The sequence below is a fragment of the Triturus cristatus genome, chromosome 11, assembly GCF_964204655.1.
Source record: "Triturus cristatus chromosome 11, aTriCri1.1, whole genome shotgun sequence".
In the NCBI taxonomy this organism is placed as follows: domain Eukaryota; kingdom Metazoa; phylum Chordata; class Amphibia; order Caudata; family Salamandridae; genus Triturus; species Triturus cristatus.
The window spans coordinates 850,224,360-850,249,989 of record NC_140594.1 but is presented as its reverse complement, the minus strand read 5'-3'; the positions used below and the strand labels follow the sequence as shown (position 1 = coordinate 850,249,989).

Genomic DNA, 25,630 nt, shown 5'->3' with positions numbered 1-25,630 from the left:
GAATCTTTTATACCTGTTATGTTTTATTTGAAAGTATTTTGAATGTGCTTATAATGTTTGAGTTATTGATGATGTATTTGTAATACAAGGTTATCTTATTTATTGCTCGGTGTTAGACTGTTTAGTTGCTTGTGATACAGGTTTTGTAACGAAAGTACTGTCACGTGTATTGTGTGTATTCAATATGTGATTACGTCAGGGTGGGGCACGTTTTTTTGATGAATCTGCTGTATTGGGAGTGTGTCATCCTTTTCCCGATCGGACGGTAGGCGTGACGCAGCTACAAACAGGTAAGTGCGAATCTTTTATGCCTGTTATGTCCTCTTGGAAATTACTTTTACTGTGATTAGAATGTTTGTGAGTTAGTGCTGATATATTTTTATTCTAAGTTTATTCTTATTTATTGCTGGATGTTAGAACGTTTATTTGATTGTAAGACAGGCTTTGTGACGAAAGTACTGTCACGTGTATTGTGTTTGATTCAATATGTGATTACGTCAGGGTGGGGCACGTTTTTTTGATGAATCTGCTGTATTGGGAGTGTGTCATCCTTTTCCCGATCGGACGGTAGGAGTGACGCAGCTACAGACAGGTAAGTGCGAATCTTTTATACCTGTTATGTTCTCTTGGGAATTACTTTTACTGTGATTAGAATGTTTGTGAGTTAGTGCTGATGTATTTTTATTCTAAGTTTATTCTTATTTATTGCTGGATGTTAGAACGTTTATTTGATTGTGATACAGGTTTTGTGACGAAAGTACTGTCACGTGTATTGTGTGTTATTCAATATGTGATTACGTCAGGGTGGGGCACGTTTTTTTGATGAATCTGCTGTATTGGGAGTGTGTCATCCTTTTCCAGATCGAACGGTAGGAGTGACGCAGCTACAGACAGGTAAGTGCGAATCTTTTATCCCTTTTTAGGTTCATTCTAAAATTACTTTGACGGTAATTATAATGTTGGAGAGTTATCGATGCTGTAATTTTTTGAGATGTTTTCACTTTTTTATGGTTGTATGTTAGACGGTTTATTTCTTTGGAATACAGAATTTGTAACGGAAGTACAGTCACGTGTATTGTGTGCAATTCAATATTTGCGTACGTGAGGGTGGGGCACGTTTTTGGGTTGAATCTGCTGTGGTGGGAGTGGCACCCTTTTCTAGATCTCACGGTAGGCGGACGCAGCTACAGACAGGTAAGTTGAATTATTTGAAACGTAATATGTTCAATGTAAAATTGCGTTTCCTCTGATTGTAATGCTTGGGAGTTATCGTAAGGGCACGTTTTTAACAGAATCTGCTATTGGGGGAGAGTGACAGTCTTTTGCAGATCGCATGGTAGGTGCTACGCAGTTATAAACAGGTCACTTGAAGTTTGTTCACCTATTCTAGGCATTACCTCATGTTGTTATTGGAATAAATTACTTTCGGTTTATTTTGCAGGTATGCCCCTCTCTGGCCCGTTCCCGGGAACCAACGTGCTTGCACTGCTTTCCATGGGTATGTATAATGCGTTTGCCGGCTCTGTAGTAAAGCATCTTGTCTGTCCCTTATCTAACGCTTGTATTTTTACTGTTTTTTTCACAGGATTCCCCGGTCCGATCCGTCCTTGGGAAGCGTCATGCAAAGATTACTTCAGCCGGTATGTATGCTGGTGTTTGCGGCTCTTTAATAAGACATCTTGTCTGATTCGTATTTCACTTAGACATTTTTTGGGGGGGTTTTACAGGGACTTCCGCGGGCCTGACGATCCCGGGCAGCATCGTGCTTTAGGAGCTTTACTCTGTAGGTATTAATCTTTTTGCGGGTCTAAGGTAAGGCATCTAAAGGTAAGTCTGTTTACTTATTTTCGTAATTTGCCTGTATTTAGAATGTTTTGTATTCGTAAAGGAGGTTTTAGCTTTACAGCGCATTTGCGGTGAATTCCCTTTGATAAAAACTTTGAACGCGGTCAGACAGGTTGGAGCCGCGTTTCCTTTTGCTGCATCGCTATCTGTCTCATGCATGCTTTCACATTCAATTCGCCAGGAATTCACACCTCCTCGCTAACGATAGCACACACTCTCAGGCAGACATTCCTTTCATCCTTCCAAGGAAGACCACCACCCAAACATTAGCATACGGCTAGACAACAAGATTTCACACGCGTGCTGTTCGTAAACAAGTGTTACTTCTCTATTGTTATTCATTTAAAGTAACTCCCCTTTCCTCCGGTTTGACTGTACTTAAACTCGAAGAGCAGCCATTCGAAAACATTGCTTGGTTCCAGGTCATCCAGTACGAGCTAAACTATCTCTATTGCGAAAAGGTAAGCAACTTTATTTGTATTGCCGTTTTGTAAATAAACGCATTGAACGTTTTCTATCGTGTTTTGCTAATGTAAAGTGCAGGTGTTTTACAATGTTAACCTTAGCAAACATGTTAGGCGCTTTTATTGTTAGCAAAGTCCGCTCAGTATCTTGATGCCTTTTAATTTTCAAAACCGCGCTTTTATTTACAATCTGCAACGGGGAAATTGACTAACATATATTGGGCAGGATTTAGAAGGGGCACGCACCCCATATAACCTTAATGTTTATGCTTTTGCCGGGATTACTATATACATTACGGGACCGCTTCGCCATCGTTTGGTATCTTGCTGCCTTTAATTGTCAATGCCGCGATTACTTACATTTAAAAAGAAAATCACTTGCTAATAAATATTTGTCGAAATTTATGAGGGCCACGCACACACACCACATTACCTTGCATGCTTTTTGTGTTCGCCGCTATTAATAAATACATTACGGTACCGATTTGCTATCGTTTCCCGTGTATTGCATACTTAGTGAAGCGCTCTCTGCATAATAGACTTTCCCATGGTTTACATTTCAGACTTGCTATTGTTGTCAGGGATCGTACATTTATTAGTTAAAATACAACTTAGAATGCCTTTTGCTTTCGAATCGATGGTTACATTTTTGAGATCATTTAAATTAAATACACTTCATTTCTCTTTTCCTCGACCTGAACTGGAACAGCAGCCATTCTAGACATTTCGTGGGTCATCCGGTACGAAGTATACTATCTCTATTGCAAAAAGGTAAGCAACTTCAATTGTATTGCCCTTTTTAAAATAAACTCAACGAACGTTTTCTATCGTGGTTTGCTAATGACAAGTACAGTTGATTTCCAATGTTAACCTTTGCAAACATGTTATGCGCTTTATTTGTTAGCAAAGTCCGCTGAGTATCTTAATGGCTTTCAATTTTCAAAGCCGCACTTTTATTTAAAAGCTGCAACGAAAACATTTGCTAGCATATGTTAGGCAGAATTTAGAAGGGACACGCACACACACCACATTACATTAATGTTTTACCTTTCGCCGCGATTAATATATACATTACGGTACCGGCTCGCCATCGTTTGGTATCTTGCTGCCTTTAATTTTCGAAGCCGCGATTACACTCTTTTAAAAAGAAATCACTTGCTAGGTAAGATTTAACAGGATTTATAAGGAGCACGCACGCACACCACATTATCTTGCAGTTTTTGGGTGTTTGCCACTATTACTATACACATTACGGTACGCGTGTATTGCATACTTAGTGAGGCGCACACTGCATTACAAACTTTTCCCTGGTTTGCATTGCAGACTTGCTCTGTTGTCCGGAATCGTACAATTATTACTTAAAATACAACTTACAATGCATTTGGCTTTCGAATAGATGGTTACATTTCAGAAGACATTTGAATTAACTCCCTTTTATTTCTCTTTTCCTTGACCTAAACTGGGAGAGCAGACATTCTAGACATTTCGTGGGTCATCCGGTACGAGCAAAACTATCTCTATTGCTAAAAGGTAAGCAACTTCTATTGTATTTCCGTTTATACAATGAACTCACTGAACGTTTTCTGTCGTGTTTTGCTAATGACAAGTGCAGTGGTTTTGCGATCTCAACCTTTGGAAACATGTTAGGCGCTTTGTAGTTACCACAGTGCGCATCGTATCTTAATGCATTTAAAATTTCGAGCCGCGCTTTTTTGTCAAGTTTGCAATAAAATATTTGGCGAGCGTAGATTGGGCAGAATTTAGAAGGGACACACATAGACAGCACATAACCTGGATGTTTTTGGCTTTCGCCGGTATTTCTGTATACATTACGGTACCGCTTCGCCATCGTTGGGTATCTTGCTGCCTTTGATTTGCAAGCGTTACGTTTAGATGCCATCATTTTTTTTTTAGCTTAGAACCGAACAGCTTGCAAAACATATTAGTCCTACTTTAACGAATGCACACGCAGTACATTGACTTGCTCTTTTTGCTTGCACCACTAATGCTAGCCTCATTACGGTAACGTTTTGCTTTAGTTTGCCGTTTATTTCATCCTCACTGAAACACTCTATGCATAAAATACTTTAACATCGAGTGCATTGCAAATTTGCGACTGTTGCCAGTCATCTACAATTATATGCTAGTATACAAATTTAGCACCCGTGGAATATTAATGCGCTTGATACTGTTCGTTTCATGTCTTACGACTGTTTTACTTTTGTTGGCAAAATGTGTTTCGTGATGCGAAACATTTATGTGAAATGTTTTGGTGTGCATGCCTCCTTTTGTATCTGACTTTTGGCCTATGATTGCAGTTATGGTGCGCGCATTCTATAGATTTGGCTTTATTTCTATTCGTTTTGCTTGACATTTGAATACATTTACCATCTTCCGGTTGGGATTCTTTGCATATGCTTTCAAGGTGCATTGTTTACGTATAGGTACCGTCTAAAACGCGTCTTTACCTTACTTAAATCTCTAAGGCTTCTATGCTAATTTAACCAACTGAAACAAGTGTGTGATGAGGGGGGCAAAAGGGGGGGGGGGGGGTTAACCTTATACTAGCAGTGACATTTTGTCATGTGATGTTTGTTAGACTTTTGGAGGGGGTGGGAGGGGTTTCACAACGTACGCTAGCGGGACGAGGTATCCTTTTCTAAATTATTTCATAGCTCCTCGAGGGTTACTTAATTTTAGTGTTTGCTGTACAAACATTGGCCTTCATGTATGTATTACCCGCAGTAATGCAGATATTACTGCGCAATTGTTTTTGGGGAATCACGCGTTGAAAAAAAATGCATTTTTTCATTCAGAACATATGGTTCATAGCTTAAAAATGTCATGCACTGCTTGGCAATTAAGTCCTGCATTGGCAGTTTTTGGTATACTGCATATATATGCTCCTACTGCGCAACACTTTTTATTACCGGCTTAACTATAGTCTTTCACACACACTCCTCATCCAGTTTACACCATGCTTTCTCTGTAACACATTCTATAACATGCACTCTTATGCCCACTTTCTCCTTAATGCCCCTTTCCATTCACTCTCTACATACACACTGCTTGTGTGACTTCGCACGTGTACCTTGGCGCGTGTAACTTAGCACGTGTCGAGATTATGTTGCATGCCCTCTGTTGCACGTGCTCTGTCACACGTTCTCTCATGCACTGATTTTACATACTCTTTACCATACTACCTGTTGCACACATTTTTATGTACATCTCCTCAACATGAACCACAGCTAATGCTTACATCTCTACTGCCTTTATCTTCAATACTAACCTTTAATATTTGTATACTACATAAATTACTCCTCTCGCTACTCCTTTATGTATATTACACACTGTATCTTCTTTAATCTTCTCTTTGTTTCCCATGCTTTTTCATAATTTACAACTATAAGTTGACAATAGCTAATGATGAGAAAGTGAGCATGCAGGTGAGAACCAATCTGCTAACTCAAATGGTGTTACTGACGTGAGGCTCTGTCAACTTTTTGTACAAGTTTTACCTTTTGCTATTCCTATTTTCAGCAGTAATAGCGCACACTCGCCACCATGCATTTCACATCATGCATTCTCCAAAACACACTCAACACCACACAGTCTTTAGCGCACATTCGAATTCACTCTCTTCTATCCACTCTCTACAGCACACTCATTGTGTGACTTAGTGCGTGTAACTTAGCGCGGGTAACTTAGCGCGTGTAACTTAGCGCGTGTAACTTAGCGTGTGTAACTTAGCGCGTGTGACATTATGTTGCACGCGCTCTGTTGCACGCGCTCTGTTGCACGCGCTTTGTTGCACGCACTCTGTTGCACGCGCTCTGTTGCACGCGCTCTGTTGCACACGGTCTGTTGCGCGCACTTTGTTGCGCGCACTGTGTCACACGCTCTCATGCACTATCATTTCACATACTCTTTAGCATACCACTTTTTGTACACATTTTTATGTACATCCCCTCAACATGCACCACAGCAAATTTACATCTCTAATGCCTTTATCTTCACTACTATCCTTTATTATTTGTACACTGCATACATTACTCTTGCTCCTGTCGCTACTCCTTTATGTATACTACACTCTGCCTCTTCTTTATACTCCTCTTTGTTTCCCTTGCTTTTCTCATACGTTCGACCTATAAGTTGACAATAGCTTATGATGAGAAAGTGAGCATGCAGGTGAGAACCAATCTGCAAACTCCAATGGTGTTACTTACGTGAGGCTCTGTCAACTTTTTCTGTTATTTTTTCCTTTTCCTATCCCTGTTTTCAACAGTAATAGCGGACACTCCCCACCATGCATTTTACACCATTCATTTTCTAAAACACACTCCACACCACACACTCTTTAGCACACATTCTCATTCACAGACTCTTTTATCCACTCTCTACAGTACACTCATTGTAAAGCACTCTCTGCATAATATACTTTAGCATCGCTTGCATTACAAACGTGCTACGGTTGCCAGCCATATACAATTATATGCTAATATACAAATTTTGCAGCATTTGAATTTTCAGGCACTTGCGGCTCGTTACATATGTTACAACTGTTTTACTTTTGTTGACAAAATGTGTTTCAGGAAGCAAAACGTTTTTGGTAAATGTTTTGTTATGCATGTCTACTTTTGTATCTCACTTTTTGCCTAAAAGTGCCGTTATGGTGCGCGCATTCAATAGATTTGCCTTTATTTCTATTCGCCATGCTTGGCATTTCAATACATTTACCATCTGCCTTTTGGCCTTCATTGCATATGCTTTCAAAGCACATTGTTTACGTATATGTTACATCTAAAACGCGTATTTACCTTAGTTAGCTCTGTGAGGCTGCTATGCTAATTTAACAAACTGAAACAAGTGTGTGATGAGGGGGCAAAAGGGGGGGGGGGTTAACCTTATACTAGCAGTGGCATTTGGTTATGTGGTGTTTGTTACCCTTTTGGAGGGGGTGGGAGGGGTTTCACAACTTACGCTTGCAGGACTAGGTACCCTTTTCTAAATAATTTCATTGCTCCTCAATGTTGACTTAATTTCAGTGTTTGCTGTACAAACATTGCCCTTGATGTATGTATTAACCGCAGTAATGCAGATATTACTGTGCAATTGTTTTTGGGAAAGCACGCTTTGCAATAAAATGGATTTTTTCATTCAGAACATATAGTTTAGAGTTTAGAAATGTCATGCACTGGTTGGCAATTAAGTGCTGCAATGTCAGTTATTTGCATAGTGCATATATATGCTCCTTCTGCGCAACACTCTTCATTACTGGCTTAACTATAGTCTTTCACACACACTCCTCCTCATCCACTTTACACCATGCGTTCTCTGTTACACATTCTATAACATGCACTCTTTTGACCACTTTCTCCTTGATGCTCCTTTCCATTCAATCTCTACATACACCCTGCTTGTGTTAATTAGCACGTGTAACTTAGCGCGTGTGAGATTGTGTTGCATGTGCTCTGTTGCACGCACTGTTGCGCATGCTCTGTTGTGCGCACTCTGTTACATGCTCTCACGCACTATCATTTTACTTAGTCTTTACCATACTACTTGTACACATTTTTATGTACATCCCCTCAACATGCACCACAGCTAATGTTTACATCTCTACTGCCTTTATCTTCACTACTATCCTTTATTATTTGTATACTACATAAATTACTCCTCTCGCAACTCCTTTATATATACTACACACTGCCTCTTTTTAAATCTCCTCTTTGTTTCCCTTGCTTTTTCATACTTTCAAACTATAAGTTGACAATAGCTGATGATGAGAAAGTGAGCATGCAGGTGAGAACCAATCTGCAAACTCCAATGGTGTTACTTACGTGAGGCTCTGTCAACTTTTTCTGAAATTTTTTCCTTTTCCTATCCCTGTTTTCAACAGTAATTGCGCACACTCCACACCATGCATTTTACACCATGCATTCTCCAAAACACACTTCACACCACACACTCTTTAGCACACATTCTCATTCACACTCTTTTATCCACTCTCTACAGTACTCTCATTGTGTAACTTACCACATGTGGCTTAGCGCATGTGACTTAGCGCAGGTAACTTAGTGCATGTAACTTAGCGCATATGACAGCATGGTGCATATACTCTGTAGCACGCACTTTAGTTACAGCCTCTATGGCACTCTCTGTACTACCAGCTCTTTACCACAGGCTCTCTGCCACACACTGTATGCCACACACTTTCCTACATGCTATCTTTTGGCATGCGCTTTAACATACTACCTACTGTACACATTGTAATACACATCTCCTCTACATGCACCATAGCTAATGCTTACAACTACTACCTTTATTATCCTCCTATCCTTTACTATCAGTCAAACAATACACACTACTTTTACTGCTCAAAACTACTCCTTCATGTATACTACATACTGTCTCTTCTTTATTCTCACTTTTTTTTCCCCTTCTTTTTTGACACGTTCAGCCTATTTGTTGCAAATAACTAATACACAGAAAGTGAGCATGCACGTGACAACCAATCTGCACAATGCAATGGTGTTACTTATGTAAGGCACTGTCAACTTTGTGGGCAACTATTTTCTTTAGCTAGCTCAGTGTTTTCACCATTAATAGACTATTTATTTATGCGCACTCTTTCCTGTGCCCTCTTTCCCGCGCCCTCTTTCCCGCGCCCTCTTTCCCGCGCCCTCTCTCCAGCACCCTCTTTTCCGCGCCCTCTTTCCCGCGTACTCTCAATACACATACTTTACTGCACAGAATTTTAGGCCCACCTCTTAAACATCGTAGCTAATGATAGGTTTTTTTACTAGATGCATAGCCCAAACAGCACCATACATTTGGGGAAAGCACTCCATGTAGGCATCTCCACCGGAGCACCCCAGAACGATGAAGCCCTGTAAAAAACAAAGAAACACAGTTAGTTACAAAACATACAATATGCCTTACCTAAGTCCCGCAAACAACACCATACTTACCAAGGAAAAGCCTCCCTGCATGCCGCTGCATTGCAACGAACCTCACTGCTGAAGACCTGTAACGAAACAGAAAAAAAAACAGAGTTACTTACAATATGCCTTACCTAAGTCCCACAAACAGCACCATACTTACTGGGGAAAGCACTCCCTGCATGCTGCTGCACCGGAATGACCCAGACCGCTTAAGCTCGAGAAACAAAAAGTTAGATAAAAAGCAAGCAAACAACAAAACAGCAAAAAAACATAGAGCATTGCTTGCCATACTGCTTCAGGAAGATTTTGCCTCACAGCCATAAACATAAGCCGGAAAAGGGCAAAGATAAAATAGAAGAAACATGCCCACCAGCAAATATGGGTCCGGCTGCCCAAAAGAGAAAAGTTGCAAAAAAAGACACCCATGATTCTCAAGAGCGTGGGGCAGGTTTGGGGAAACTTCTTCTACAAAAGCTTGCTATGGAAAAGGGGAGAGAAAAGAGTCGGGCCAAAAAAAGCAATACATAGATGGCTGTGCACAATCAAATAATGTATTATTGCTTTTAAAGAACTGAGCAAAATGGAAAGTTTGCATGGAGTACTCAAATTGACGATTGAATGAAGCAGTGTGTATGTGTAGGTTTGTGTAAATGCCTGTGTGACATCGTGAAAAAGTGAATATAAACCACATTTGGCATTAGCTGTTGATGGGGAAGTAAGCATGCACGTGCAAAACAATCGGAAAACTCGAATGGTGTTAATAACATGAGGCGCTGGCAACTTTTACGTTAGAGCAGTTGAATTTATTAGATAGCAATATAGTTTAGTTCTCTACAAACACTCTTGCGTTTGCACTGTTTACCATACAATCTTTAACATGCACTCTTTAACATGCTATATTTTACAGCATACACTTTAAAGCGCACTTTTTTAGAGACACCTCCTCTACATATATCATACTTAATGCCTACATTTAGACTACTGTTGGTCGTTAGACTCGCCTCTTTTTAATCCTTATTTTGGGGTACTTTCAAGCTATATGCTGCCGAATTTTAAGAATGAAGAAGTGAACATACAAGTAAAGTATTTTGCAAACCTCAATAGTGTTACTTACATTAAACACTCAACACTACCAGGGGATTTGGACTTTGCCTATGTCAATTTTTCCAGCAGTAATATACTTTACTTCTCTACAAACACTCTTTTGCACGCACACTGTTGCACGCGCTCTATTGCATGCGCTCTGTTGCACGCACTCTGTTGCATGCACTTCTTAAATGCTCTCTGCCACACGCTCTATCATGCACTATGCTTTTACATACTCTTTACCATACTACCTGTTGCACACATTTTTAAGTACATCTCCTCAACATGCACCACAGCTAATGCTTACATCACTACTGACCTTTATCCTCAACACTATCCTTTACAATTGTACACTACATACATTACTCTTACTCCTCTCGCTACTCCTTAACGTAAAAGACACACTGCCTCTTCTTTATTCTCCTCTTTGTTTTCGTTTCTTTTTCATACTTTAAACCTAAACGTTGACAATAGCTGATGATGAGAAAGTGAGCATGCAGGTGAGAACCAATGTGCAAACTCCAATGGTGTTGCTTACGTGAGGCTCTGTCAACTTTTTCTGCAATTATTTCCTTTTCCTATCCCTGTTTTCAACAGAAATTGCGCACACTCCCCACCATGCATTTTACACCATGCATTCTCCAAAACACACTCCACGCCACACACTCTTTAGCACACATTCTCATTCACACTCTCTTTTATCCACTCTCTACAGTACTCTCATTGTGTAACTTACCACATGTGGCTTAGCGCATGTGACTTAGCGCAGGTAACTTAGCGCATGTAACTTAGCGCATATGACAGCATGGTGCATATACTCTGTAGCACGCACTATATTTACAGCCTCTATGGCACTCTCTGTACTACCAGCTCTTTACCACAGCCTCTCTGCCACACACTCTATGCAACACACTTTCCTACACGCTGTCTTTTGGCATGTACTTTAACATACTACCTACTGTGCAAATTCTAATACACATCTCCTCTACATGCACCCTAGCTAATGCTTACAACTCTACTACCTTTATTATCCTCCTATCCTTTACTATCAGGCAAACACTACACACACTACTCTTACTGCTCTTTCTACTCCATGTATACTACATACTGTCTCTTCTTTATTCTCACTTTATTTTCCCCTACATTTTTGACACTTTCAGCCTATTTGTTGGCAATAACTAATGATGAGAAAGTGAGCATGCACATGACAACCAATCTGCACAATGCAATGATGTTACTTATGTAAGGCACTGTCAACTTTTTGGGAAAGTTTTTCCTTTAGATAGCTCAGTGTTTTCACCATTAATAGACTATTTCTTTATGCACCCTCTTCCCCGCCCCCTCTTTCCCGCCCCCTCTTTCCCGCCCCCTCTTTCCCGCCCCCTCTTTCCCGCCCCCTCTTTCCCCGCGCCCTCTTCCCCACGCCCTCTTCCCCGCGCCCTCTTCCCCGCGCCCTCTTCCCCGCGCCCTCTTCCCCGCGCCCTCTTCCACGCGCCCTCTTCCATGCGCCCTCTTCCACGCGCCCTCTTCCACGCGCCCTCTTCCCCGCGCCCTCTTCCCCGCGCCCTCTTCCCCGCGTACTCTCAATACACGTACTTTACTGCACACCATTTTTAGCACACCTCTTAAAGATCATAGCTAATGCTAGCTTTTTTTACTAGATGCATAGCCCAAACAGCACCATACATTTAGGGAAAGCACTCCATGTAGGCATCTCCACCGGAGCACCCCAGAACGCTGTAGCCCTGTAAACAAACAAAGAAACACAGTTAGTTACAAAACGTTCAATATGCCTTACCTAAGGCCCGCAAACAATACCATACTTACCAAGGAAAAGGCTCCCTGCATGCCGCTGCACCGGAACGAACCTCACTGCTGAAGACCTGTAACAAATCAGAAAAAGAAACAGTTACTTACAAGATGCCTTACCTAAGTCCCACAAACAGCACCATACATACCGAGGGAAGCACTCCCTGCACGCCGCTGCACCGGAATGTCCCAGACCGCTTAAGCTCGAGAAACAAAAAGTTAGATAAAAAGCAAACAAACAACAAAACAGAAAAAAAAATAGAACATTGCTTGCCATGCTGATTCAGGGAGAATTTGCATCACAGGCATAAACATATGCCTGAAAAGGGCAAAGCTAAAAAACAAGATACACGCCCACCGGCAAAGATAGGTCAGGCTGCCCAAAATAGAAAAGTAGCAAAAAAAGACGCACCTGAAATTCATGCATGTTTGGGGAAACAAACTTCTTCTACAATAGCTTGCTATGGAAAAGGGGAGAGAAAAGAGTCGGGCCAAAAAAAAGCAATACATAGATGGCTGTGCACAATCAAATGTATTATTGCTTTGAAAGAACTGAGCAAAATGGAAAGTTTGCATGGATTACTCAAATTGACAATTGAAAGAAGCAGTGTGTATGTGTGGATGTGTATAAATGCCTGTGTGACATCGTGAAAAAGAGAATATAAAGCCACATTTGGCATTAGCTGGTGATGGGGAAGTAAGCATGCACATGTAAAACAAGCGGAAAACTCCAATGGTGTTAATAACATGAGGCGCTGGGAAATTTTATGTTAAAGCTGTTGAATTTATTAGATAGCAATATAGTTTAGTTCTCTACAAACGCTCTTTGCTTTGCACTATTTACCATGCAGTCTTTACCATGCAATCTTTAGCATGCACTCTTTAACATGCAATATTTTACAGCATACACTCTAAAGTGCACTTTTTTAGATACACCTCCGCCACATATATCATACTTAATGCTTGCATTTCTACTACTGTTGGTCGTTACACTCGCCTGTTTTTGATCCTTATTTTGAAATACTTTCAGGCTATATGCTGCCAAAAATTTATAATGAAGAAGTGAACATACAAGCAATAAGTATTCTACTAACCCCAATAATGTTACTTTCATAAAACACTCAACACTACCAGGGAATTTGGACTTTGCCCATGTCAATGTTTCCAGCAGTAAAATACTTTACTTCTCTACAAACACTCTTTGCCATGCGCTCTGTTGCATGCATGCTGTTGCATGCGCTCTATTGCATGCGCTCTGTTGCACGCACTCAGTTGCATGCACTTCTTAAATGCTCTCTGCCACACACACTCTCATGCACTATGATTATACATAATCTTTACCATACTACCTGTTGCACACATTTTTATGTACATCTTCTCAACATGCACCACAGCTAATGCTTACATCTCTACTGCCTTTATCCTCACTACTATCCTTTAAAATTGTACGGTACATACATTACTCTTACTCCTCTCGCTACTCCTTGACGTATGACACACTGCCTCTTCTTTATTCTCCTCTTTGTTTTCATTGCTTTTTCATACTTTAAACCTATAAGTTGACAATAGCTGATGATGAGAAAGTGAGCATGCAGGTGAGAACCAATCTGCAAACTCCAATGGTGTTACTTACGTGAGGCTCTGTCAACTTTTTCTCAAAGTTTTTCAGTTTCCTATCCCTGTTTTCAACTGTAATAGCACACACTGCCCACAATGCTTTTTACACCATGCATTCTCTATTACACATTTTGTACCACACACTCTTTAGCACACATTCTCATTCACAATCTCTTCCATCTACTCTTTACAGCACACACATTCTGTGACTTCACACATGTGGCATGACACGTGTTACTTTGCGCCTCTGCCTTAGCCCCTGTACCTTAGCGCATGCGCCAATATGTTGCATAATTCCGTGCTGCAGACTACCATGGGATGAATTACGTGAAGCACTGACAACTTTACTTGCCTTTGTTTTTGTACCGTACTGTTTCTCTTTTTTAAGAAAACTATTTAAATATTTTACTCTAAGAAAAACACTCTACTACTCTTTTCTTCACATTCTGCTACACATTCTCGATGTACACTTTTTTGGCTACACATTGTCTACACTATACTACATTTCACAACACTTTTTCTACCATACTCGACAGAAACCTTACACTACAAACCATCTCCGTATTATTACATCTATATTACTCTTTGGAATACAATTTCTACTTGTGTTTTTCCTCTATTACATCTACCAACTTTATGACCATGCAAAAATTTCTTAATTTCGTTACTATTGACAACTTACTGTATATTACTATGCTAAATCAACATTAATACTTGTTTTTATTCTTCCATAGATAACTGTGAGAAGTTGCGCATTCTTTTTCAAGGCATCAAGGTGAAAGTATCTTAATTTATTGTTGATACACCAGCCTATGGTGAAAACAAATTAGTAGGGATCATTAGAATATATATATATTTTTTTAGAAACATACTCATTGTTTTCAGCATGCATAACCTCTGTTTGCGATAGCTATAGGCTGTTGAGAAAGTCTAGTGCTTACAAATCCGTAAATATCATTCACAGGCTATTTAAGAAACACTGAGCTTTGCTTAAAGCACAACATTCGTGGAAACACTACAAGCGTATAGAAACACACACCAAATGCATGCTTAGAAAACACTTCTATTCATTTTAGAATCCTATGCATATAGCATAAATTGAATACAGTATACATCTAACCTATCTTACACAAATTAGTTTGCTGAACAGCATCTATTTATTACTTACTATTATTATCAGCACAAGGAAAGTTGCATGAAACTTGTATAGCTATACAAATAAATAGTAACTACTCAGAAAAGTTAGAAGGTGTATATAAATTTTAATATATGCTAGTTAGCATTATACTTGCATATAAGCATACAGATATATAGTCAATACAAGAAACTTACAACACTAAAATACAGCATCAAAAGAACGCTACAATACAAACCTATAATAGGTAGTTTAATACCGGCAGTTTATTTGAACATTATTTTTGTGTCGCTATTAATATCATGGAAATACTGCAGGCAGCTTATCATCAAGGGCATAACAAATTTTCTCCTACTTCACGGGGCAAACAATGTTTGCCAAACAGCACATTCGCAATCATACACAATAGCTACAAACCTGCTAATACATGGACAGTAGAAGATTTACATGCCATTATGGACTTAGGGGATGCTTTATATATAGATATGCATTCCATAAATCAAGAACAGCTTATGCATCCTGATGATTTACTAAATTATATCCAACACAATGACACTATCTATTCGCTTAAGCTTAAACAACCTTCTTATGGGGATATACTGAAACAGTTTGACCCATCTTCGCCAAATATGCAAACAGTATTGAGAGCCGCACTCAATTTGCATTGCGGTGTTTTACTTTGCATGGATATGTATGTTATAGCTAGTATGCACAGTGAAAATTCATACTTTGTATTTGACTCGCATAGCCGCGACAGCACAGGAATGCCTCACCCAAATGGGACATGTATTACCATACAAATATCATTTGAAGGGCTTATACAGTACATAACAAATCTGGCATATAGTCTAAAGCAACCCAATAGTAATTACTTACCATATGAATTAACTCCAATAGATATAATTACAATTAAAAAAGATTCACTACATAAGGCAATGCTCATAGCAGAAAAAAATGCAAGTGCCATATTACACAAGCATATTTATGTGCATTCTACTAAAGCATGTACAGATTTATTCACACACACATTAAAAACTCGCATAGAAAATGAAAGAGATTGCCTCCAAAGATCAAAGGCAGGTACTCTTGGACATACACAGCAGCCATCAGCATCATTAGCTACTACTCAGCATATTCCCCCCTCAAAAAATTGCATTGTGCCTATAACAACTGCACAACTGACGCTACCTACCTGCACTAGCATAGATACAACAGAATATGCAAGTAACTCACATAATACTCCGACATACGCAAATATACTTAGAAATACACTTAGACACAACACAAGAGTCACGAGTTGTGATACAAAAAACATACATACACAAAACATCACAGGCTCAACAAGTGATTTGCATAATAACGCATATACACAAAGCTCCCATCCTACAAACAGACCTAACACTCAGGGTAACAAAATACTTAGCCCAAAAAGTAACACCAATGCTAGATTGTCCAAAATGCATATTAACATCAAGAACAACATAGAACAAACTTTTTGGCCACAAACACAACAACATATAAATGTCGTAAATAGTACAGACAAACAGCAAACACAAACAAATCTTACACTACCATCAAGGTGTACACAATCTATACAAAATAGTCTATTTGCTATTCTACATAACTACTGTAAACCCGCACATAGTTGGGATAGTCAAGACTTGCAATCTATTATGGGACTTGGAAATGCGCTATATATTGAAATGCAGTCTGTTAATAAAGAAAATTGTATGCAGCCACAATATTTACCCAATTACATAGAGCACAATAGCATTATATATGCAATTAAGCAAAAAAAGAGCTTCACGATGGAGGAGAAGCAAACAGAAATGCAAAATGCAAGGCTTTTGAGAACCCTTACTTCAATGAATTTTAACAATGGTATATTGATTTGTCTTAATGCATATACTATTTCAATATTCAAAACTATTCATGCATACTTTGTATTTAATTCAAATAGCCAAAATGAGGAATTAATACCTCCTGCTAAGGGGACCTCTATTGCTTTACAAATCAAATCACCTGAGCAGGTTATTGATTACATCAGAACGTTGGCTCTCCAGAACAAAGTACCAAATTCATTAAGTTTTACTTTATACTTCACTCCAGTTACAGTACGCAAAATTAGCAAATTGTCACTTAAGGCAACACAAAGAAAACATAGAGAGAAAAAAGTTACACCTATAAGAGACATGTATATCCATACTACTAAGGTAACTCTACATGCCTCTATACATATCACACCTATAGAGTTACAACTAGAAAATACACTTACAGAAACACTCAACAGCGATAGGCAAATGCATACAGAGAATTCCACAACCACAAGTCATATTGAATCTATCATAGCTATTAACAATCCCAATGCAATAACAAGCACATTTACACCTAATGCTGGGATTCACAATGAACCAAATGCAATAGAAGTACAACCAAATAACTGTAACAGAAAAAGATTGCATGCACAAGAAACAGAAAATACACTTAATGCCACAAATATAACATCTTTGACAAATGCCACAATTAGTACTTTCCATGCACAAATTAAATATGGCCCAGAGTATGCTTGCACTATTTGCAATCAGTTATGGCATAAACAAAGTTTGCAAACAACACACAAGTTAAAAAAAAGGGATAAATTCATAGAATGTAACATTAGTCAATATCAAACAGAAGATATATGCCGGACATGTTACAAATATATTGCCAAGGACAAAATACCACCATGTTCTTTCTATAATGGGATGACATTTCCTGATATCCCACCTGAATTACACTTGCATAATTTAGAAGAGAGATTAGTATCGCCAAGAATACCTTTTTTACAAATCAGAACGCTGCCGCGAGGCTTCCAAAAATCTCTCTCAGGTGCAGTAGTTAACGTCCCTGCCGATGTTATGACAACTGTTACTGTTTTACCAAGACAAATTAATGATAACATGACGATTCCAATAAAATTAAAACGCAAATTAAGCTATAAATCCTATACCCATTTCGAAAATGTAAGGCCAAACAAAGTAAAGCGTGCAGCTCTATATTTAGCAACTACTAGCGGTATCTTCCAAGAATATGGAGTCACTGTTAATAAAGATTGGGAATATACACCAGAGAATATGCCACCTTGTAATGACACTTCTGATGCAAACAATACATCAGATTCATCAGACAACATTGCAGCTGGGAATTTAGATACTATGCTAACTAATGAAACTATAACTACAGAAAGCATTAACATTATTAACTTAGCACCTGCAGAATATAACACACCAAGGGGTCTATATGAAGACAAAGATTCTGAATATTTAGCTCTCCCCACTATTTTTTGTGGAAAGCGAAGGCCAACAAACAAACAAAGGCATGTACCAATACATTACAGTACAATATGTCAATGGGAATTAAGAAGTTATGATTTAAGAGTAGCAAAGTCCATGACAAATGTTTTCTTCAAATTGAAAAAGTTGCATATTAAGCAAATACAGAGCAAAATATACATCTCACTTAGAAAATATTTTAACAATGGTAACATTATTACAGCAAAAGACATCAAACAAAAATTAGATAGCATTTTCCAATTTAATGAGGGATATAAAATACTAAAAACAATACGTAGCTCACCACCATATTGGGAGCAATGCAAAAAAGACTTATTTGCTATGATAAGACAATTAGGGATACCAACATTTTTTTTAACATTATCAGCAGCAGAAACTAAATGGTATCATTTAATCAACATACTATTACGCACTGAGAAAAAAAAAGAATGTACAGAAGAAGAATTCAAAAATATGTCATGGGAGGAAAAATGCAAATTAATACAGAGGAATCCCATTACTTGTGCCCGACATTTTGACTTTCAAGTTAGGAAATTCTTTAATTGTATATTACTGCATAAAAGTAACCCAATTGGCAAGGTGATAGATTACTTTTATAGAGTAGAATTTCAACAAAGAGGATCACCACATATACATGCAATAATATGGATTGAAAGAGCTCCACAGTATGAAACTTCAGAAGTTACTACTGTTACAGCTTTTATAGATAAATATATAACCTGTGCAAAACAACAAGATACAAATATCGAGCCTTTATTGCCACTACAAAAGCATGGACATACCAAAAATTGTCGTATTAAACATAAAAGAACATGCAAATACCAGTACCCAAAATATCCAATGCCAGAAACTTTTATACTGGAACTATTACCACTAGACAAAACTGATCAAGAGCTCTTACAGAAAATCGAACTAATCCACCTAACTATGAACACGCAAGAGTTCTCAAATTATTCCTTTGATCAGTTTTTAGATACGATGCAACTAGATCTAAGTCAATATGTTATATGTATACGCTGCATTATAGAAAAAAATACAATTTTCCTAAAAAGAACACCAGCGGAATGCTTTATTAATAACTACAATACGACAATTTTACAAGCATGGCAAGCAAACATTGATATACAATACATCTTAGACGCATATGCATGTGCCGTATATATAGTATCATATATTAGTAAATCACAGCGTGGAATGAGCAAGTTGATTGCACAAGCAGCAAAAGAAGTTTATCACAATCCAAGCATAAAAGAGCAGCTTAAGCATATAGGTAACAAATTCCTAAACTGTACAGAAATAAGCGCGCAAGAAGCAGCCTATCTTATACTTCAAATTCCTTTACGCAAAAGTTCTAGATCGTATGTTTTCATTAATACAAGCCCTCCAGAAAAGCGTACCTACTTATTAAAAGACATTGAGACTATAAATTTGTTACCTGATACATCCAATCAAATACAATATGATAATGTAATAGTAAAGTACAGCAAACGTCCTACAGATTTGGAAACGTGTACATTAGCTGACTATGCATCTATGTATCATGGAAATCATAAAAATAGAAAGCAGAAAAATGCAACAGACCATGATAATTTCCTCACCGAAAACAACTTTTATAGCTCGGATGAGGAAGAACTTGAAATTAATATACCAAATGAAACTGCAGAAACAGATTATACAAAGCGGCAAAAACAAAAAATAATTCGATATTGCAGATTTAATAAAAAAAATGACCCTGAAAATTATTACAGAGAATTGCTAATGCTTTATTATCCCTGGAGAGTAGAAAATCAAATTATTGGTAATAAAGAAACATATTATGAAAAATACCTAGAACTTCAAAATATAGTTGACGCTAATCATACTAAGTATATTAGGCATAATACCCCTTTAACACCTAATGCCAATGGAGACTGTACATTGGACGCATTACTTATACCTCCAATGGATATAGAAACCGACGAAAACATTTGTCCTGAAGTTCAAACAAATGAACCACTATTATATGACTTGTCATTTGATTTAGGCATTAGAAGTACAAGTACTGATGAACTTTTAACCAATAATATAATGCCAGATGACCAATATCACAGTTTGATGCAAAATCTTACAAATGAGCAACTTAACTTTATATACCATCACTTGCATTGGATAAAAACCAAAGAAACACCTTGCTATACGTTTTGCACAGGTGGTGCAGGAGTAGGCAAAAGCTTCCTTATTACAGCCCTTTACCAAACATTACTACGCTATTACAATACCAAAGCAGGAGAAAATCCTGATAACATTTATGTATTGCTTACAGCTCCAACAGGCAAAGCAGCACATAACATACATAGTAAAACGCTACATAGTACATTCAAAATACCAGTTTCGCAATCGCTAACTCATAAACCACTCACTCATGAGAACAGGAGTGCATTTAAAAATGAATTATTGCATCTTAAATTGCTAATAATTGATGAAATATCAATGGTAGGGGCAAATCTTTTCAATTTTATACATAACAGGTTACAGGAAATTAAAATGTCCAAACTCCCTTTTGGTGGAATATCCATATTAGCTATTGGAGATTTTTATCAGTTAAAACCAGTATTTGACACATACATATTTGAAAATTCTAGACATTCATACAGACCAGTAAGTACAAATTTATGGCAAACACACTTTAAGTTGTTTGAATTAACAAAAATTATGAGACAGCTAAACGACTTACCATTTGCTCAATTACTAAATAGATTAAGAGAAGGAAAACAAACTAATGCCGATATAATACAAATACAAACACGCGAGCTAGACCCACCCCAAAACATTACCAAAACCATCCCTTATATAATGGCAACAAACAAAGAGGTTAATAATATTAATAATGAAGTTTTGTTACAACATATAACAAAATACCCTGTATACACATCAACCGCAATAGATACAGTTGCATCTGACCTAAGCGAAATTGTAAAAAAAAAAATACTAATGCAATTACCTGCAGATGCAACTAAGACCATGGGCCTGCCATTTATATTGCATATTGCATTAAAATTACGATACGATCTAACATGCAATATCAATGTTAACGATGGCTTAACAAATGGTGCAACAGGTACAGTTGAATTAGTAGAAACTATCAATAGCATTCCAAATGTGATATGGATTCTTTTTGATAAAGAAAAGGTTGGCAAATTAACAAGACAGGAAAATAGGCACATATATCACAATAACATTTCACCTCATTGGACACCAATTCATGTTATCTCTAGACATTTTCAATTTACACAAAAATTTATAACAATAATACGCAAGCAATTCCCACTACGCCAATCATCTGCACGTACTATACATAGAACACAAGGAGAAACTATTGAACCACTTTACATCCATTTTAACAATAGTAAAATACATCATTTGCATTATGTTGCTTTAAGCAGAGCAAAATCATTAGAAAACATATATATTAAAAACTTTCAGCAGGACAAAATAGTTGTCCACCCAAAGGTTCATGAAGAAGTGGCCCGCTTAAGGACAGATATGCTATTAGAAATATCAGTACCACAATTATGTAATTATCTGCTAAACTTTAATATTATTGTACACAACATACGTTCACTACAAAAAAATCACAAAGCTATACAAGCCGACACAAATATCATGAAGGCAGATATTATATGTCTCAATGAAATAAACACAACTAGGGAAGGGAACAGTAATTCATTATATATTGACCACTATCATCTGATGCTATTTGATAAATTCCATAATCAAAATACCAAGCATGGGATTGCTATTTATTACAAAAAAAATATTTGCCTTTTGCCAATTTATGAAACACAGCACGAAATTGACATTTTACATTTTACTTTAATTATAAAGAATTGTGATTACTTATTTGTGATAATATACAAACCACCACATGTACAACTACAAAAACTTTTTCAAGTATTGACTAGCGTATTGAGCTTTTACCCAAACTACAAATATATAATAATGGGCGACTTCAACATAGATTTAGCACAAGTATCACATAATGCAACACTACTTTTAGAATACATGCAAAACCAATTTAAATGTCACCAAAAAATACAAAACTACACAACAGACTACAATTCAACCTTAGACCATATATATGTTAATGAAGAGGTAACTCACTTTGGTATACTAGAGTCCTACTATAGCGATCACAAAGCATTATGGGTAGCTATTTAATAAGCTGAAATTATCAATTGGTATGTTATTTTGCTTTAGGAATTTGCTTTCTTTACATGCTATATTCAGAAGGTCTACTTACATTATTTGTCTCGTTGCAGATGATTTCTATACAAGAAATTAAGGAAACCAAACACGAGGAAAGCAAACCGTATCAGAAAGCAATACGAGCAAACATAGTCAAATGCTCTGCAAAAACACATTACAAAAACGCTAAGCAAGAAAATAAGATTTTATTCCATATTGCTCTAGCTGATGAAAGTGGGTCAATTAAAGGAACTTGCTACAATGATGATTTTTTCAAGCTAACAAAAGAAGGGAATGGAATTATAATTCGGAATTTTATAAACAAGAACAATGTCATCATCTTAACGAAACAAACAAAGATTTCAAGAATGCCACCATTAACAATCCCGGAAACAATAACCCAAGAAGCTGTATATTTGCTATAGCCGCCTGCACCCCCAGTTTCTCCAATAAAAACAATAAGGAAAGCTAATTTACGGACATTGATGAGCATATTAGGGACAATATCTGAGGTACGTATCATAAAAAAAAAAAGGTGCATATTAGCTATTGCATGTAGTAGTCAGTAAACTTACATACTGTCAGCAACACTATCTGCCACACACACTTTGTAATAGCACTCTTCAAACCACTATAACATACATTCTATAACACATTTAGTAACTCCAACTCTTTAAAACACACACTATTAGCAGCACACTTTACTATAAACTATATACAACACTCACTACAACACACATGCTATCTACAAACATTTCAAGTAATAGCTGTTACTTACTCCTTTTACACACACCACAAGGTTACATATAGTTAAAAACTAACACTCTCTATCTCATTCATTGCTACATAAACTTTGCCAATACTCTCTAGTACAATCTACTACAAGCATACAACAATTTTTTATGGAAAAATAGCATCTGAAGGCTATATTTAGGACTAATCGATGTAGAAAATCAAATAGAATACACAACGTTGCTGCTAATAGCACTATACTTACTGCACAACACATACAATATCCTAGCAACTCTACTCGCTCATTTTATAATATAACTTATATTTAACTAATATAATTTACGAAAAATAAATTAAAATCTGTAGAAATACACGTCGGACACTAAATGCACTGTTAAGTGTTGATTACATGGAACAGTCCCACCAGTTTCAAACATATATAAAGTATTTTTACTATTTATTTGAAACACTTGTAAAATTGATAGCTATACAGAATATCATCATCTACTCTTTTATGTGCACTCTCCTACAAATTATATCATATATATACTTCCATACAAAAGTCTCTACCGCACACTCTCTAACATACACACTGTAGCACACACTATTACACAACAAATACACCACACCAATCAACAAACTTTTCATTCGCATGTTCTCTATAATAAACAAAGATACAGCACAAGTGTATACTATCTATGCAAGAACCAATAACAATGAATGTTTATCAAATTTAACAGGAGGAAGAAACCAAAACTGTATTCATTGGAGGACAAGAAACAAAACTAAAATCAATAACAGTCAACGATGCAACAGACTCCGTGAAAATAACACTGTGGAGAGACGCAGCGGACTTTCCCATCGAACTTGGGAGCTACATCAAAATAACCCATTTGACAGTGCATGAATTTAACAACGAAAAAATATTGAATTCTACTCGGAATACACAATTGCAAGTAAGTACAAAGTAAAAAATAAAATGCTAAAAACAAAAAATGCATTCTTTACAAAGAACTTACTTACACATCTAGAACAGAACACTAATTAAATTCACCATTTTTATATCACACGTAGTAACATCAGTTGTTCTTTTTTCAACATACAATTTGTAATTCTACACATAACTCTCATACACATAGATAAAACACCAAAATACTATATCACCTTTACATACATGCATATACATTCATACAAAACACTCTCTCTAAATATCTCAAACAACTTTTCTGTTTACCTTTCCTACAGCTCAACACCTAACGACAAACTGCAAAACATGTAGGTAAATACATTGCAAATCATACTACACCTTTTGGTCTAATAATTTTGCACACATTTTAAAATGCTAGTCCATAACCATGCCATAGTAACTATTTTAGTCCATATCTATACCTTACCTACTAACACATGCAAACATAAAATAGCTTACTTTATATATAGCACTAACTTTCTATCAGAATAGCACCAGAATCATACATTACTACATCTCAAGCAAAGCAACATCCAACTCTCTATCTATGTCTATATTTACCTTTTTGGAATACATAATAATAAAAAACTGCCTTAGATGCACTTTTCGTTTTTACATTACCTATTACTTAACTTCTAGTTTATTTGCACTCTCTCACTACTTTCCTGTGCATATTCGAATTCTATTGCAAAGTTTTCACATAATGTGCTATATAAACATACATTTCTATAAATATCTGTCACCTTTAGATCATCTTGCATTACATTTAGAAACACTCTGCATCAAAAAAAATACAACACCTCCTTCATAAATTCCATAAGTACTAACACATAAGTACGCACTTTGGGTCTTTGCCTTTAACTAAATATACACACATTCTCCAAACCGCGCAGAACAAATGCAATTCACAGAAAAATCTTGAATAACTTCCTTCAGCATCTATAGAAATTTTGTATTTCTCTCAAAAGCACGTTAAAAAATAGCAAAAAAAAACCATATACAGTAACAAATGGGTTTCGTAACAGATGTTTTTTTCTTTTTGCAGAAAATTGAGCCACCCCAAGAACAACTGCAAATAACAATATATGGACTCGAAAATACAACTCAGGAAAAAAGCACCATCACCATACAAATTAAAGATAATGAACATTTAAAATCTGTACAAATAAGCAATACGCTTTTAATGGACCACCTACAAATTCCAGCAGATATTGAGGACTTTGCAGAGGCTCTTATGCCACACCTACCGAAAACACTAAATATAATATTTCAAAATGAACACATTATCGAAATTCTCGACGAAGATTAAATTATGCAATATGCAAAAAGATAACTGTTTTTGTAACTTTGAATAAAATGAATACATACAAAATAAATATTTTAGTTAATAAAAATCTCAAATAACATTTGGCTTACTGTTTATTTTTTCAAAGAAATAATAATGTTTGATATGTACTTGCATGTATTTATGTGCA

The 25,630-nt window shown here is 37.0% G+C and overlaps 2 protein-coding genes across 3 annotated transcripts in view; one reads left to right on the top strand and one right to left on the bottom strand.

Annotated features, from left to right (window-relative positions):
- APOBEC4 (apolipoprotein B mRNA editing enzyme catalytic polypeptide like 4) overlaps positions 1-25,630 on the bottom strand; it is a 128,896-nt gene that overhangs the window by 32,871 nt on the left and 70,395 nt on the right. The window contains exons 1-4 of one of the 2 annotated variants that reach the window (XM_085634650.1): positions 12,167-12,212; positions 12,026-12,084; positions 9,281-9,336; positions 9,077-9,199 (exon numbers count right to left, since the gene is read on the bottom strand). The exons of the other annotated variant lie outside the window; for it this stretch is intronic. The gene's annotated coding sequence lies outside the window, so the exon portion shown is untranslated. Of the gene's footprint in view, positions 1-9,076; positions 9,200-9,280; positions 9,337-12,025; positions 12,085-12,166; positions 12,213-25,630 lie in introns of those variants that run through there. 2 annotated transcript variants of the gene reach the window in all.
- On the top strand, positions 906-25,464 carry LOC146785525 (uncharacterized). Its single transcript, XM_085633065.1, has 9 exons — positions 906-1,498; positions 1,586-1,640; positions 1,728-2,306; positions 3,019-3,080; positions 3,781-3,839; positions 14,500-14,540; positions 22,531-22,968; positions 23,929-24,144; positions 25,201-25,464. The coding sequence occupies exons 7-9, from the start codon at positions 22,942-22,944 to the stop codon at positions 25,462-25,464; spliced, it is 507 nt and encodes a 168-aa protein (XP_085489191.1). The 5' UTR covers positions 906-1,498; positions 1,586-1,640; positions 1,728-2,306; positions 3,019-3,080; positions 3,781-3,839; positions 14,500-14,540; positions 22,531-22,941.